At 39.9% G+C, this 17036-nt stretch overlaps 2 gene segments (V, D, J or C); both read right to left on the minus strand.

Annotated features, from left to right (window-relative positions):
• The window catches only part of LOC128587398 (T cell receptor alpha chain MC.7.G5-like), a 230641-nt gene extending 215034 nt beyond the window's left edge, over positions 1–15607 (minus strand). Inside the window, 2 exon segments of the C gene segment in view lie at positions 15199–15291; positions 15547–15607. Coding sequence covers positions 15199–15291; positions 15547–15595 — 142 coding nt within the window.
• LOC128587405 (T cell receptor alpha variable 8-3-like) overlaps positions 1–17036 on the minus strand; it is a 624669-nt gene that overhangs the window by 184033 nt on the left and 423600 nt on the right.

Genomic DNA, 17036 nt, shown 5'->3' on the forward strand with positions numbered 1-17036 from the left:
TCCAACAAAAAAAATAGGCAGGCATTGTGGTGGGCACCCGTAGTCCCAGCTGATTGGGAGGCTGAGGCAAGAGAATCACTTAAGCCCTAGAGTTTGAGGTTGCTGTGAGCTGTGACACCATGGCACTCTACCCAGGGCCACAGCTTGAGACTCTGTCTAAAAAAAAAAGAAAACCAGAAATGAACTTCTAGACAACCTTTGACGCAGACATAATATTAAAAGAAAAAATAACCAACTGTGTCAAAAACAAAGAAAAAGAGAATAGTTCACATGCAAACCTATGAGACAGAGTGGAAGGTATATTCAAAGGAAAATTATTTTGTCCCTTTTCTGGGACATAAATAGCACAATTGAGAAAAATGTCTCCTAATTCCTGCAGTAAGTGGTCTTGGCAACTGGTGTATCTGATAAGAACGACTCCAAGTATTTTACAGAGTTTCCTGTCGGTAGAAACTCTGGTTATTGACATAAAGTGCCAGAAGCTGGGATTAACATTACTGGGAACATTCATGAAGGTCTCACTGGGGTGAATTAGAGCATGCTAAACCAATAAAATACTTGGTTTAGCATGCTCTAATGTGTTGGAAATTGTCACCTCTGGTAACGTTTTCTTATTATATCATCACGCCCATAAAATCAACTAGTTCAGTTTTGAATGCCTATATTGTACCTTTTATGATAAGGTTTAAAGATGTATTTTCAGTGGCAGTAAATGATTTTAGAAAAAGAAATAAAAAAATTTTTTTATTCATATATTAAGATGGGGTCATAAGGGAAGTGGGAAGAACTTAGTTTTTTATGTTCCAAAATTTCAAATTAATGAAATTCTGAATCATATTGATTTGTTTGGAAGTTGTTTATATTCTTTTTTTTTTTTTTTTTATAGAGACAGAGTCTCACTTTACTGCCCTTGGTAGAGTGCTGTGACCTCACACAGCTCACAGCAACCTCCAACTCCTGGGCTTAAGCGATTCTCTTGCCTCAGTCTCCTGAGTAGCTGGGACTACAGGCGCCCGCCACAACACCCGGCTATTTTTTGGTTGCAGTTTGGTCAGGGCCGGGTTTGAACTCGCCACCCGCAGTATATGGGGCTGGCGCCTTACCGACTGAGCCACAGGTGCCGCCCCTATATTCTTGATCTTAAAAAGATATAAAACTTTGATCTTCAGAATCCAAGAGTCCTTTATAAAAAGGAAAAGATTCATAGACTTAAGTGAATATGGTTCCTTAAGTAAAGTAGGTTGGTTGAGCAATAATTTTTTTTTTCCCCAGTCATGAATGGTTACTTTGTGAAGTTGTTTTCAAATGGAAATCAGCGTGAAGATATGCTGTCAAATGCTCCAGAAAGGCCATAGAAAATCTGCTGTAACATCCTGTGGTCTGATTATGTAATAACACAGAAATTGAGTTAATAAATAGAAAATGAAACTTTCCTGAGCAACAGACATTAAGGAGGAAATTTGCCCTGGTCTAGGTAATTTGAAACGTAAGAGATCTTCTGAATATTTATAAACACAAGGTCAAAGTTCTTCCAGCCTGATCTGTAAGGGTGAAGCCTCTGCTTGAATCAAAGGGTGATGGATGGAACTAGTCAGTTTTTCATGTCTAATTTCATTTTATCTAAATATGGAAGTCATTACAATCTGTCCTGGAGGCTGTGAGTGGAAGCAGGAACTTCTGGCCCATACACTGCTGCCCTTTCCTAGGCTCTAGCAAATTGCTGCAGAAGCTGATCAGCTTGTAAAGACTCTGGAGCAATTTGGGGAAATAAGTATTTTAATTTTTTAAACTGGGTTGTTGCCTAGGAGGATCCACATGTTGAAACGTTAAGGTCAGATTTTACTTTGCAATTGTAATTTTTGGAATATTTTCACTTAAAAGCTTGACTGAATTAAGATTATTATTTTTCTAGAAGTGTGGAGTGACTATCTGATGACATTAGTATCTCAGAGTACTGATTGGGGCTTGTTCATCTCACTGGTGGAACAGAAAAACTTTTTTTGGATTACTTTTGTATGGCACTCGATTTAGGGATTTCTTACGATTTTCCTGAAAGTAAAATTTGTCCTGACCTAATCTAAAAAGGCAAAAAAATTAAACATAAATTATATAGTTTAGCAGAGTAAAAATAAACAAGTTGAAGGGCAATTAGTACAGGAAAAATATGATAGTCTTCTGATTGGCAGGGACACTCAGATGGTCTGAGGTAAATCCAGGTTAAGAGCCCAAGGATAAATTTTCCTGAGATGACACCCTGGAACATTTCTTGGAAGGGTCTTGAGACTGTGTGTGATTGAGTGTGAAGGAAAATGCCACTTTAAATCAAATGCTTTTTGGTACATGTTTTCGACTGGTAGCTTCAGTGAGCATCTTATTTTTCCAAAAAATTTTTCCCTTGAGTGAAAGCTACACAATTATTGAGCCCATTCTAGAGATGGAGAAATGGTGGAGGAGAGAAAGCACTAAATTCTACATTCAGTGGTGGGCACTGCTGGGTTTATTCAGAACTCCTCTCTCTGTCACAGCTTCAACAGGTCTGAGATGAGACACTATGTACTCAGGGCTCTGAGAAGCTTCCTTAGGGGCCTTTTATTCAATTCTTTCTTTTAAGAAGTAATGAGCTGTCTTTGGCCAAACTGACACCTCAGGAGTGGGATTGCCCTGTGGGACTGCATCAGCAGCGGCCACAGGGGTGACTGGTGTTAACAGAAAACGAGGTAAGGTCTACTGCTTGGGTGTGGAAGCTGGACTAACACTTTCTGAAAGGCTTAAATCTCCTGAACTCTTGGACAAGTCAGATATTGTAGTGGAGAGGGCCTCGAGAGTTAGATAATGAACTTTCTGCTTATTTGGCAGGGAGAGTCTGTAATAATTCATTGGAAAAATAAAGGAGAGACTAGAGCATTTGTATCCTGGGTTTGTAGACCAGGTATATGCATATTGGTGTGGGTCCAGGCCTTTCAATTAACCTTTTTATTTTCTTTTAAAGTCTTAAAAACAAGAATCTCTTTACACATTGGATAAACAAATATCTAGATCACGTGGTTATTAGCTGATTCCTACAATCAACATTTTAGCAGAAAACACTGGATAAGGGACATCTCATCAAATATTTTATATAGCATTTATTCGTTTTTTTCTATTGGTAAATGCTATATGTTATATTCATATATTGAACAAGTCATGATACTATATTTCATACGAATTATTTGTGACAGTGGCACTCACTGTAAAACCATTCTGCGATGGAAGACTAATGGATCTTGACTGTGAGGCAGTAAAGGATGAGACCTCGTTTTCTCAGGAAAGACACATTTAAGATTCTTCCCTCACCCCGCCAAATCCATTTATCTTTTAAAAAAATATCCATACTTAAGAAAATAAAATCAAAACACTTTCTCTTTTATTCATTTCAGAATTTTCCTTGCAGAAAGAGACGCAGAGACAGTAAACTAAGCCTCAGGGCTGTAGTCCCTGAAGCAGGGGGGTGCCTGGGGCACCAGCCTGCAGGTTTGGTACAGACTGCCAGTGTCAGGCGAGCAATGTGTGTCCCCAGCACAGAAGTAGGTGGCAGAGAGGCCATGCTGGCCGGCGCCAGTGTGCAGGGCGCTGAGGCGGGCCCTGGTATCAAGTGAGGCTGGTTAATGCTCCTGCTTCACTGCTCCATTTGACAGCAGCGCAAACGGACATTCCAGGCTTTCCCCCAGATCTTGCTGGTACCAGGGCAGTCTATCTGAACAGAGCTTGGATAATTGCAATACACGGTACCATCTTCTCCCTCCTGGGTGCTCAGGGACAGAGGCCTTTGGTTCACCTTCATCTCTGCACGTAATACCTGTCCAAGAGAACATTTCAGAGGGAGGCATCCCTGGTATTTCCTCCCTGGGGAACCAACATGAGTAGTGCTGAATCTTGTCTCTACCCCTGAACATTGCATGGACAGTTCCTTCACCCTTATCCCCCCCTTTCCAATAAACTCTCAGCTCATACTCTGGGTGAATCTACAGAATCACTGCTAGTAGGTTTTTTTTTTTTTTTTTCTGCCCAGTTCTCTGAAGATTCAGATTTAGGAGATCTGAAAGCCAGCCAGAGCTCTTCAAATATAGTAGTTTTTTCGTTCTCTACAGAAACACAATTTCAACAGCTGCTTCAGCCAGTTAGAATCACATCATACAATTCACTCAGTTCCTCCCGTTCATGAAATTAAAAAAAAAAAAAGGCTGTTTTGGACGGAAGTTGTGAATGGAAACAGTGCCCTCTTCAGGATATTTAGAGAAATTATTGAGAAAATATTTCATAGAATTGATAAATATACAGGTGGAATTTGCTTCTTGTAAAGCAGCAAAGTGTTCCTAAAATTTTCTTGGCAAACTAGTTCTTGAAAATCTCATACATTCAGTGAGGTCATTTTTCAATAATAGAAATGTAACTCAAATATACTTAAGCAAGAAGAAAAAAGCATTGACTTCTGTAACTTTGGCAAGTGTATTAGTATATCTGAGTTTCAGGCATCCAGGGTGCCAGGGAACTTAATCCTTCAAGAATTCTCCTTTCATTATGCTTCTCTCTATGTATTAGGTTCATTCATTCACAAAGGATTCCACCAAGAAGCAAAAGATGTGATTACAAACCTTTTCTGGCTGGGGTTCATCTCACAGTGTAGCAGCAAAGAAACACTAAATTAAAAACATATGGGAGATTGATTTTCTTGTTCTGAGCCAGATTGCCCTCCAGGAGATCAATTTGTCACTAGACTGAAGTATATGTAATATGATTGGCGGGTCAGGTGTCCACCTCCAGGTCATTCAGCAGCACATTCCTGAGTATGAGTAAGATGGCAGTCCACATTCATAACACGTGGTTAGTACTTACCCGATAGATTCTCCTCATCTCCAGTAGGGACTCTGACCTAGAGATATGAAAACTTTCGATGAAGATATGGATTAGAGAAAATTTGCTTCATGCCAGATCTCCACATCTACAGATCATGTTTTTGTAAAGCATCCGTTCAAACCTGGAATGTGCCAAGTAGTGTGGAGAAAGGTATAATACAATCCATGAGATTTGAAACTCTGACCATAAATTAATCATCTACCTTCATTTGCCTTCATGACTAAATTCAGACTACTGCAAAATAATGTTTCATGACATCTGGCCCATTAGATTTCTTCTGACGATAAAATCTTTAAATATGTTATCAAATTATAGAAATAATGCCCAGCTACACTTTTTTTTGTGCAATTCTGTTCCATGGATGTTTGTGGAACCAGGATTTTATAGCTTAGGTTACAGAAAGTAATTATATGAGTTAATGCCAGGATTTCCTGGTACTAAAAAACAAAATTTTAATACAAATGGGAAGTGAGCCTGTGTTCCCATCTTATCAAAGTCCTTAGTGAGAGCATCATTAATAAAAAGAGCTAATTCTACAAGTGCTTACAGAAAAAAATATATAAATGCATAGATAGCAAAATTAAATACTTTTAGGGTTGATACTGTAATTTGAGGTTAATTTCCTTTCCAGGCTACAAACTCATAACACTTCTTCCATTTCTGCAGGTTAACTTCCAACCCACAGGCATGTAAACCATCTAAGCCTTTTCTCACTTATGGATGACTAGATAAACATGCCATGACAACAGATGTTGTCATGAATGTCAGATAAATGCTTACTTGAAAATTCTCTTGCAGACAGAGAAAAAAAGATCTAGGAGTCATCATTTTTCTTTTCTCTAAGATTGAGATAACTTTTTCTTTCACAATGTTATTAATGAATGACCATGACATTTAAAACTGCCTTTCCCAAGATAAAGATACGTGTTCAAATGACTTTGTGTCACTCAAGAACTCAATCTCCCATAATTTTCTAACTTATCAGTAGGTATTCTTCCAAGTCAGAAATGTCAAACAGGTTTTAGGAAATTTTTCAAATTTATTGAAACTCCAGGATCTTTTCTTCAAATCTCCTACTGATTTTCCTCCAACCTCATCACTTAATAAAGACTGGCTGAGAATTAATCAGTAAGTATAAGGCAGAGATTTTTCAAACTAGGGAACAAATATGCATGTTAAGGGGATCAATTTCCAGATCTTCAAATTCCTTGTGTAACCTTTCCTGAAAATGAATGTGCCTTCGAACTTGACTGTAGTTCTCATTTCCTGTCTTTATTTCAATTCTTCTCCAATCTTGTTCAAGAAGAAGTCTTCCTTTGCAGTATTGCAGATTTAAAAACTTCTGTGTCATTAAACAAAGGGACAATTTGTTGATCTTAAGGAAGCCTTCATTAATTAAAGCACCATAACTATGACTTCAGTTATTTTATTAAGAAATCCATTTCTTGCAAATCAAAACCACCTTGAGATGTCACCTAACCCCAGTGAGAGTAGCCCATATCACAAACGCCCAAAGTTCCACTGCTGGTGTAGGTATGGAGAGAAGGGAATACTTACTCATATACTGTTGGTGGGATTGCGAACTAATACAGCCTTTCTGGAAAGAGGTAGGGAGAGCCCTCAAAGAGCTAAAAGTAGACCTTCCATTTGATCCGGCAATCCCATTACAAGGTATCTATGCAGAAGAAAAAAAAATCATTTTACCATGAGGACATTTGCACTAGAATGTTTATCACAGCTCAAATCACAATCACCAAGATTTGGAAACAACCCAAGTGCCCATCGACTCATGAATGGATAAATAAACTATGGTAGATGTATACCATGGAATACTCTACAGCCATAAAGAAAGATGGAGACTTTACATCTTTTGTATTTACCTGGATGGATCTGGGGAACATCCTCTTAAGTATCACAAGAATGGAAAAGCAAATGTCCAATGTACTCAATACTAACATGAAAGCAGTAGGTAAACAATTATACACCCACATAAGAGAAGAATACAATTAAATTCAATTGGTGGGGAAGGAGGGGTGAATACGGTGAGGGAAGGAGGGAGGGTGATTGGTAAGCTCTCACCTAATGGGCACAGTGTAGGGGCATAAGGCACAACCGCAGCTGGACTTTACCTAACAAACACAAACAATGTAATCCTTACATTAATCTGAAATAATTAAAAAAATGCATTTCTAAAAATGTTTTGCCCTATTAAAATCCTATCAAAATTATAATATGTCATTTAATCAAAGGTAGATTAATAATAATTCTATCTATAACTCAATCTAGGCAAATCATTTTTTAACAATTAGAGCCATATGGTCAGAGGAAATAATTTCAATTTCATACATGATTTTATTGCAGACATTTAGGCAAGACCGTTTTTTATTTTTATTTTTTATTATTTTATTTTATTTTATTAAATCATAGCTGTGTACATTAATGCAATCATGGGGCACCATACACTGGTTTTATAGACTATTTGACATATTTTCATCACACTGGTTAACATAGCCTTCTTGGCATTTTCTTAGTTATTGTGTTAAGACATTTATATTCTACATTTAGTAAGTTTCACATGTACCCTTATAAGATGCACCGCAGGTGTAATCCCACCCATCACCCTCCCTTCCCTCTCCCTTCCCCCCTTCCCCATATTCTTAGGTTATAACTGGGTTATAGCTTTCATATGAAAGCCATAAATTAGTTTCATAGTAGAGCTGAGTACATTGGATACTTTTTCTTCCATTCTTGAGATACTTTACTAAGAAGAATATGTTCCAGCTCCATCCATGTAAACATGAAAGAGGTAAAGTCTCCATCTTTCTCTAAGGCTGCATAATATTCCATGGTATACATATACCACAATTAATCCATTCGTGGATCGATGAGCACTTGGGCTTCTTCCATGACTTAGCAATTATGAATTGGGCTGCAATAAACATTCTGATACAAATATCTTTGTTATAATGTGATTTTTGGTCTTCTGGGTATATACCTAGTAGAGGAATTATAAGATTGAATGGCAGGTCTATTTTTAGATGTCTAAGTGTTCTCCAAACATCTTTCCAAAAGGAATGTATTAATTTGCATTCCCACCAGCAGTGTATAAGTATTCCCCTTTCTCCACATCCACGCCAACATCTCTGGTCTTGGGATTTTGTGATATGGGCTAATCTTACTGGAGTTAGATGATATCTCAAAATAGTTTTGATTTGCATTTTCCTGATGATTAAGGATGATGAGCATTTTTTCATGTGTCTGTAGGCTGTGCGCCTGTCTTCTTCAGAGAAGTTTCTCTTCAAGTCCCTTGCCCAGCCTGAGTAGGCAAGACTTTTGAACAAAAATATATTATATTAATATTAAGTTCTACAGGAGAAGCTGAATGGAAATATGATTTCAAGGAAAGAAAAGAGCGATATAAAGTCTTCAATTCTTAACAAAGAGCTTGTTCCTGAATTTTAATTGTATGTTCATGGTTATCAACTCACTTAGGTATTAAGTTTACATTGGATATGTTTAAAAGCCATTCTATGAATTTTATTTGAAAATGTCAATATTTATAAAATAATGAAATGTACAACTTTCGCAGCTATTTAAACCTTTAAGCTAATGATTAAATATTTTAGAAGTCATCTTAAAAATTTTATAGTTTTCTAAATGACCTTAGTAGTTGGCCTACAAATATGAACACACTTTGATGACAATGCGGGAATTACCGACAATATATTAATACGTTTATGTTCAATCCCCTCACCATTCTTTAAACTTGTGTCTCCTACAGCTTTTCTCGGTAAGTACCAGTCCTATTGAAATTCATGCAGCTTCTTGAATGTTTCCCCTCAGACCTGAATACGGATGAAACAAGATGGAACAAGGAAACTTTAGGTTCCACATCACTCACCTTTTTGAACCTGCAGATGTTATATGCAGGAAATTATCAAATAGTGCAATGCTGAGCTGTGGTGGAGGAGGAGGGGTGTGTGGCACATATCAACTGGGTTACTTATTTCATCTCCTTTTTAAGCAGAAAGTGTTTCTGCCTATCAAAAGAGATTTAAACTTTGCTGTATATGATGGGAAATGCTCATTCTTGCTGTCAGAGAGAGAATGCAGTTGTCAAAGAGCTCAAGTTGAAGTGTGCCTTAAAGCTCCACGCTACTAGTTTTGTCAACAACCAAAGCAGGCTGCAAGGGTTAGTAGTAAAGACTACATGTGTATCAGTGGGGAGCAAAATATCCATAGGGATTCACTGATGGAGTCACAATACCTAAAGGTTCTGCTCTGGCCAAGTTCTTAAGCAAGACTAGGATTATCATAGGCACAGAAGCGGGAAGTGCACATTCTAACCTGGACAGTGGGGCAGAAAAAGAATTTGATCAGATTAGCTCATACCTGCTAACCTATTAGACTCTTATTTTATGGGCACCTCTAGATGTCATTGTGTTCGGTCTCTTCCTCTTGTTTCTTCATTCGCCTGCATTAGCTCTCTGTTACCGAGTAGAGAATCTGTTATTGTGTGGTGTATCGTATATATTGTGTGTTTCCTTCTAGGCATGGGTGATATTCACAATGTTTAATATTTAATAACCTATATATTATTTGGTGTGAACTTCAGAACACACATAGATTAGGGGAGGGAATCATAGTGCTAGAACAGAATCCTGTGGGGACCCCGTGCAGCGCCACGTAGAGTAAGGGAGAGACATCTCTGGATCTTGGCTGCCTCATAAAAATGAGGAAATAGAACTAAGCAAGAAAAAATATTTCTTTTTTCTAACTTTAATCTTCACAACTCTGCTTTCCTCTTTAATAGGTTTTACAAGGATCCATCCAGAAAAATTCTCCAAGGAGAGATTTATAAAAAGACACAAAAGAAGAGAAGTTGCTTAATCCTAGAGTCAGGATAGTGTCAGAAACCACATCTCAATGTTTTACTCAAATTTTTGGTGTGTCAGGACCTGAGGCAGCAGAACTATTGTTTTCCTCTCTTAATCCTATGGAGGTTTCTAGAGCAGGGTTCCTTGTGAGAGTGGGGGTGAGGGTAAAACTCAGGCCTTCTGATTTGGAGGTCTGTGCTGACTTCCTGCTGAGCTGCCACTGTACTTCAGCAGAAGTTTCTACTTTCATGTTCAAAGAAAATTTCACCCTGAATTTAGGAAGGCTGAAGTAGTTGACATTCCACCCCTAGTTTCCGCAGACTTGTCCAAGAGGAAGAGCTGAAGTACCTAATTTCCGTAGATTATACATACAGGAGGTGAGAAGCTCACTAAAGGCTGACACTCATGGAGTGAGGAAAGGTGAGAAATATTTAGATAAGTAGGGAATGACACAAGAGTATTGTTTAGTGGGACACTTCTCATGGTGTTCAAGGAGGAGGCTGCAAGCTTCTGGAAGAAATTTGGGGTATAGCATGGGTAGGTGGCACTGGAGGAAAATCTGGGGGTGGCTACATGAGCAGAGATCACTCTCTAGGATCCCTGAGGTCTGTTTACAGGTGCAGGGAATCTGGAAGTCCCTGTGCATCCACCTGGATGCAGAAAGTTGAGAGGCTTGGGTTGGCAAAGTCCTGGAGCAAGGACAAAGAACTTTCTACAATGAGGGACTTTGAGATGGCCAGGACAATTGGCTTTAGTAGTGATATCAACACGTCATCTCAAAAGGCCATACAACTAGTTACCCACCCAGGGAGCAAACTCAGCTGTACAGACCAAACCATCTAGAAGACAATGCATTTTAGGCTGGGGTTTTTTTTTTTTTTTTTAGCCTCAGATGACACTCAATTGTGTCATATTACCAAAATGTCACCATAGGGAAGAGAAAGTAAGGTGGTGGAATTCCAAACAAAGCACCTGAAGGGACTTTAAGAGAGATGTTAGATCATTCCTAACATAGAGTTGAACTTTAAATGGGCTGAAAATTTAAAGTGAAAGGGACTCTATAAATCTGAAGAAACTGAGGTATTGTTAATTGTGAGTTTCAAAATTTAAGTTTAATAACTACTTGATGGATGGAATAGTTCATGGGAAATATCAGATCTATTAGAGAATTTTTTCTTTGCATATCTCTCCATAGGTATCTAAGTTTGTTACTCTGCCATATAAATTTTCCTTCGTTCTCTCTGCCTTATTCTTTCATCCACTTACCTATTTATCCATCTTACTGAATTCATACACTGTTTTAGCTATCTTTGAAAGAGGCATATGAGACAAAAATCTACAAACAGAATAATAATAACAAAGGAGGCTAAAAATCAAGAAGAAAAAATGAAAAAAACACAAACTTTGGATTAGGTTTGGAATTAAAATATATGCACTCAGTCACTACATAAGTTAACATTGGCTTTGGACTTAGTAGTAGTCAGTGGAATAAAGGAAAATACAGTAGAACCTTCATAGTTAACCACCTCCCTACCTTGACCGCCTCCTTAAGTTCATAAATCAGACATGGACCACCTGTACATGTCAGTATAGTAGGCCTAGTTCCTATGTTGACCACCTCTGTATGTTGACCAGTTTGTTACACAGTCCCTTGTGGGGTGGGGTGGGGGGTGGGAGGTCAACTTACAGAGGTTCTACTGTACTCATTCCTATGGTACTTACCATGCCCATATGATAAAAAAAATGTATAGGTATACATGCTAAGTCTTCAGAGATAATTTTCATATGCCTTCTCATAAAAACATAAGATAATATATAAACCACGTCCTCCATAAAGATCCTGTAGTATGTGCAATAGTGAGTTCTGTAGGGCTGTTATTTGCAATATCCCTTACTGTAAACTTAGAGCATCATGCCAAAGCACAGTGACATGAAGGAAAAAAAATGCTAATATACTGGAGCCATAGGAATCCTGTATTGAAATAGCCATGATGAATATTAAGTTAGAGATACAGGGCACTTTTCTAAAAGAAAATCTCCTGGGGTATCTATGGCTAGATCTGATAGCATAGTCAGGAATGGAGAATAAGGGAGTTGCCAGAACATGGCCTGTCTGAGAGAAATAAGAATACCTATGTACACACTCACATAAGTCTATACTATATATATCTGCCTCCCCCCCCTCCCCGTATACCTTAACCTGTGAGTATACATGAATTGCATAGACTCAACTTCTTAGCCACACCCAGGAAGCTCCCCTGCCCACAGGCCTTGCCTTCCTCTGGACTAATCCACACCAAGCAGAAGTGCTCTCCTCCACTGCTGGATGGGCAGTGTCTGCCTGGGTAGACCATCTATAGAACTCCATTAACCCACAGAGCACCTCCACTTCTCTCTATGGACTACAGAGAAGTTTTCCAGGGACTCAGAATAGGCGCCCTTTCAACTAACCCCACAGCCCCTCAAAAATCAGTGCTAAGTAACTTTTAAGAGTCATTTAAAAAGGCAAAAATAGACAGGATGGTTTTCTGAGTCGTGTATTCTGAGCTCAGTATTCCAGCAGATGACTGACCCTGTGCTGATGCACGAGCTCACAGTAGTTCACAAAATAAGCATGGGCACATTTCTCCTGAAACTAGGCCACATACCCAGCGCAGGACCTAATGTACGTGAAAACTAACTTCTGGGAGCAGGAGGCTGTAGTTTCTAGTACATTAAAAGTCTAGTGTAAAAGTAATTAAAACAAAGACACACATATACATTTTTCCAGGTGAGGAAGCCAGAGTTCTAGGTCAAGCCCTAAAAATGTCTTGGGTTGTAGTATAACCTACAATGGGAAAAAAGCACCTTCCACTGAAGAAGTTTACAATTTTAGATATTATTCACATGTGTTAGAATTAGTCACAAGTCAAATAATTCCAAAGTAATATTCAAAGGGCACAAATTTCCTATGTAAAAAATGAATGGTAACGTGGCACTGTTATTTGTAATAATTAACATCTATTAAGAAAGATAAAGGAAATCATTCCCATTTTGCAATTACTACCTTAGGTAAAGTGAGAACAGATGTAAGTGTATAGATGGTACTGTGCTATTTCCATGCATTTATTTCTTATGTTCTGTCTTTATGTCTATTAAACTAATGAGACTGAGATGGTGTAGAATTTTGCCACCCTTTGGGGAGGCAAAGAATCTAGTGGTTAAGGAGTCACATGTACTTTGTGTGATTCTAGAGAAGTTAACATGTTTTGGCTTTTATTCATCATCAAATTGGGATATTAATAGTACCTACACTATAGATTTGTTGAGACAACTCAATAAAATCATACCTATATGCACCTATCAGACTGTAGGGCACGTGCACCTCCTCAGTGAGGGTTAGCTACCTCTGATACTATTATTAACATGATATTGTAATTACTGTTAATTTTTGGCATTCCATTCTGTCTTTTGAGTTAGCTCAGAATCCTGAGTTACACAATTGTGGATGATATGGCAAAGTTTACTTTATTATGCATAAGAATGAAAATACCATCAATTAACTTCATTCAATAAATTAAAAAAAATTCATATCTGTGAACTAAGGAATGTTGTATGCACTGTTGCTGTTGGAATGAATACAACTCTATCCCTGATAAGAAAAGTTTGCGTTTTAGTGGGGTGATAGTGAAAAACACATTTAAGTACCACAATGTCTTAGATTTGCTACATTAGAAAACATGATACAATTAGGGTTTCAGTTTGTTTAAGGATAGAGGAAAAAGTGGTCAGTTCTACTGGGGCAAGTGTCAGGACAAGAACTGGAGAGGAGGGGAAGCTTGCAAACCTCCATCATAGCCAAGTGGTTAAGTGCAGATGGGCATCCCATCCTGCGGGAACAGGGCCAGCAACGGCCCAGGTGCAGGAAACAACTTCAACTTCTGAAATGACGGGAGTGTATGGAGTGGGGGATGGGGATATGGTAACAGATGAAGCTGATTTGCTAAGTGGGGAACTGATTAATCCATCAGTAGATGATCTGTGACCCCTTACTCTGTGGTAGGGCATGGTAGGTGCTGAAGAGACAAAGGTGGCCCTTGCTTTGATTGACTTACACTCTGAATAATCACATCTCCCCATTTCTGTGGTGCTTTTACTGAGGTGGAGGTGAACATGATCTGATTTTTACTATAGGAAGATCACTTGGGTGTCTGTGAAGAACAATGTTTGAAGGTAGGCGCAACTGACGACAGAGAGACTAGAGGAATAATTATTTATTAGTTGAAATGAGAGGAGCTGGATGAAGACACTGCGAGTTATGATGGAAAGGAGAACCAACCTGTGTTACAAACTTGGTAACAAGCCTGAATCTGTAAGACTCGCTGGGCCTCAGGGGTAAAGGAGAAGATAAAATCAAGAGGATCTTCAGTACTGGGGGAGGCTAATGCAGATGGATTACCTGAGGGCAGAATCTCAAGACCAGCCTGAGCAAGACCCTGTTTCTAAAAAATTCAAAAAATAAATTTGCTGGGCCTGCGTGCTTGTTGTCCTTTCTACTTGGGAGGCTAAGGCTGGAGGATTGTTTGAGGCCAGGAGTTCAAGGCAACAGTGAGCTATGATCCTACCACTGCACTGCAGCCTGGGTGATAGAGCAAGACTCTGGTCTCTTAAGAAAAACAAACAAACAAACAAGAAAACCAACCCCCTAAGTAGACTGATGGCGTCTTCCTTGTGTGAGAGGGATGCTTTCACTGATATTGGTGTCTTATCCACTTTTCCAGATAAGCGGAAGCTGGGGTACCAAGATGAGCTGGGGAACGGTGTCCCAGGAGATGATGTGTTTGGAGTGAGTGGGGGGTTGGGAAATGACACAGGGATCTTAATTAGGATTGGGCAATTTTGCCTTCGCCTCCCCTTGGCCTTGCCCAGATCTGGTCACTCTCATCCCTCATTCTAAACATAGCTCTGGAACCACTCATTGGACTTAATTATTTCAGCTGTGAGAGTGTCATCCCAGACTCTCCTTCATTCACTCAAGTGGGCAGACAGAAATAAATGCTCCAAGGGGAGCTTAACAGTGAAGGAGGTGGGTGGGGGACATTATTATTTTTACTCCTAGAGAAGGCAATGATTCTCTCTGCATGTTCCTGTAGCCCTGGACTCTCCCTCCCGCCCTACTTCTGCACAGATGCTGAGGTCTGAGGTTTTTGTAAACCTCTTCCTACTGCTTCTCTCACTGTGTGTTCTCTGAGAGCACAGAAATACACTGCGGTGTCCTCCAGCTGTGAGTTTGAGATTGTGAGACTGAAGGATTTGGCTGCTTTCTGGACGTTCACAGAGAAGCGATTCTGTCTTGCATTTCCTTGCTGATTAGATCCTTGGCGAATAACAAAAACCATCTGCCCACTGGGAAGTTCTTTGTACCAGTACAAATCATAGTATGTATAACCAGTGTCATATGTGCAGCCCAGGGTCACCGACACTCTCTTCCGCACAGACATCTCTGGTTGAGACTGAGTGACTGTCTGGGCCACGCTGGATCCTGTGGGCAGAGGAGAGAAAGGGCTTCACTGGGTGTCCTGTCAGAGAGAGGGACAGACAGACTCACGAGCTGCTCCCCGTCCCCACACACCTTTCTTCTCCTTGATCCAAACCTCAGGCAAAACCCTCCATCTCTCTCACCCACAGTGTCTGGGCCCATGAGGGGATTAGAGCCTGTGCCATTATTCCTCTTCCTTACTACTCTCCAGCCCTGTGGGATACTAGTCAAAGCCGATACAAGTAGGTGCTTCCTCACCAAGACAGGCGGAGACCACGAGTGCCAACACCCAGCCGGGGCGTGTCATGCCGGCAGCTGCCTCCTGCAGGCTGAGCAGCCTCCTGTTCTGCCCTGGACCTTGTTATCAGCTGTGTCCTGACGTCACTGCTTCAGGACAGGAAGTGGGAGGTGTGCTGTGGCCTCCCTCAGGAAAGCTCACCAGGGCTTTTTGTCTTTGGCTTCAGGGAATAAAACTGTGGCTCTATAATGTGAAATAAAAAAAATTAGAATTGTAACTCATTCTGGGATGAAAATGAGAGGAAGGAGCTGGTAAATTGTTTTTGTGAAGATGCAATTTGGAGAGGAGGATGAGCGGAGGAAAGACAGGCAAAGTTAACGTGATCTCCATTTTCTCTACAAGCTTCTCTCTCTCTCTCATCCTCCATCCTTCTCTCTTTCTTTCGTTTGCTTTCTTTCTTCTTTTCTCCCTCCTCCCCTCCCTTTGTCTTTCTCTCTCTTTCCTTTTATTCTCCTCCCTCCCTCTCTTTCTTCTCCATCACCTTGAAGCCAATGTGAAAAAAATATTGGGTTGTGATAAGATAGGTATTGGTTATATTATTCTTTGACCAAACTGTATAATTTTGAGAAATGATTAATATAATGGCAATACCATCAATAACACTCAGATAGTCTAAAGAAAATTGAAACCAGGATTTTGACATCTAATTACACTGAAATTTGCTGATGACTTTCTTCTTTTAAAAAAAGAATAGCTGATTCTGGTTGTGTCAGGGAGCTCTACAATCGTGGTGGCAAGTGTTGCTGTACGGACCTTTGTGCTCTTCTGTTAATGACTCTGTGAAGGAAGGATCAGAACAAGCAACATCACCTCCACCTGGGAACATCCTGAGTGGCACGTCTGGCAGCTCATCACTGGCATCTCGGTTGTCCTCGTGCACACTCTCTTCCCCGGGAGGAGAGAGGTCAGGAACCACAGTCTCCATTTCATAGAAGAGGGGACAGGGCAAAAGTGAAAACTCACAATTCAGGGGCCACTAGTCTCATTTGCATTAATTTTCTCTCCCCATTGAATTTGTGTCATCTAGTCTTAGCTAAGGCCATCTTCATGGCCTAGCTTTATGTAAAAAATTTCCCCGGTAAAACAAGGAGAATAAAAGGCTAAATTCAAAGCTAAGTTGCCCTGTAGACCGTGGTGGCTGTAATGCTCCTATTTATTGTTTCCATTTGGAAAGAGTGGTGACGTGAGCATTGTGCCATAGCTGCTGTCAGCTCCAGAGACTTCTTACGGTGCAGCTTTCTGAGTTGCTGTGAGGGGCACAGATTTCCCCTGTGTTTGCTCAGTGTTAGACTTCTGCTGCACCTTCTGAGTTCGGGGCAAAGTCACAGGACGTTGGTAACTACACTGTTACTTTCTGATTTCCCCTCTTTTCCTCTCCAGTCTCTACAGGAAACTCTAGATCAGTGGTTCTCAACCTTCTAATGCCTCCGAATGCCGCGACTCTTTAATA

Source organism: Nycticebus coucang, chromosome 6, assembly GCF_027406575.1.
Source record: "Nycticebus coucang isolate mNycCou1 chromosome 6, mNycCou1.pri, whole genome shotgun sequence".
Lineage (NCBI taxonomy): Eukaryota > Metazoa > Chordata > Mammalia > Primates > Lorisidae > Nycticebus > Nycticebus coucang.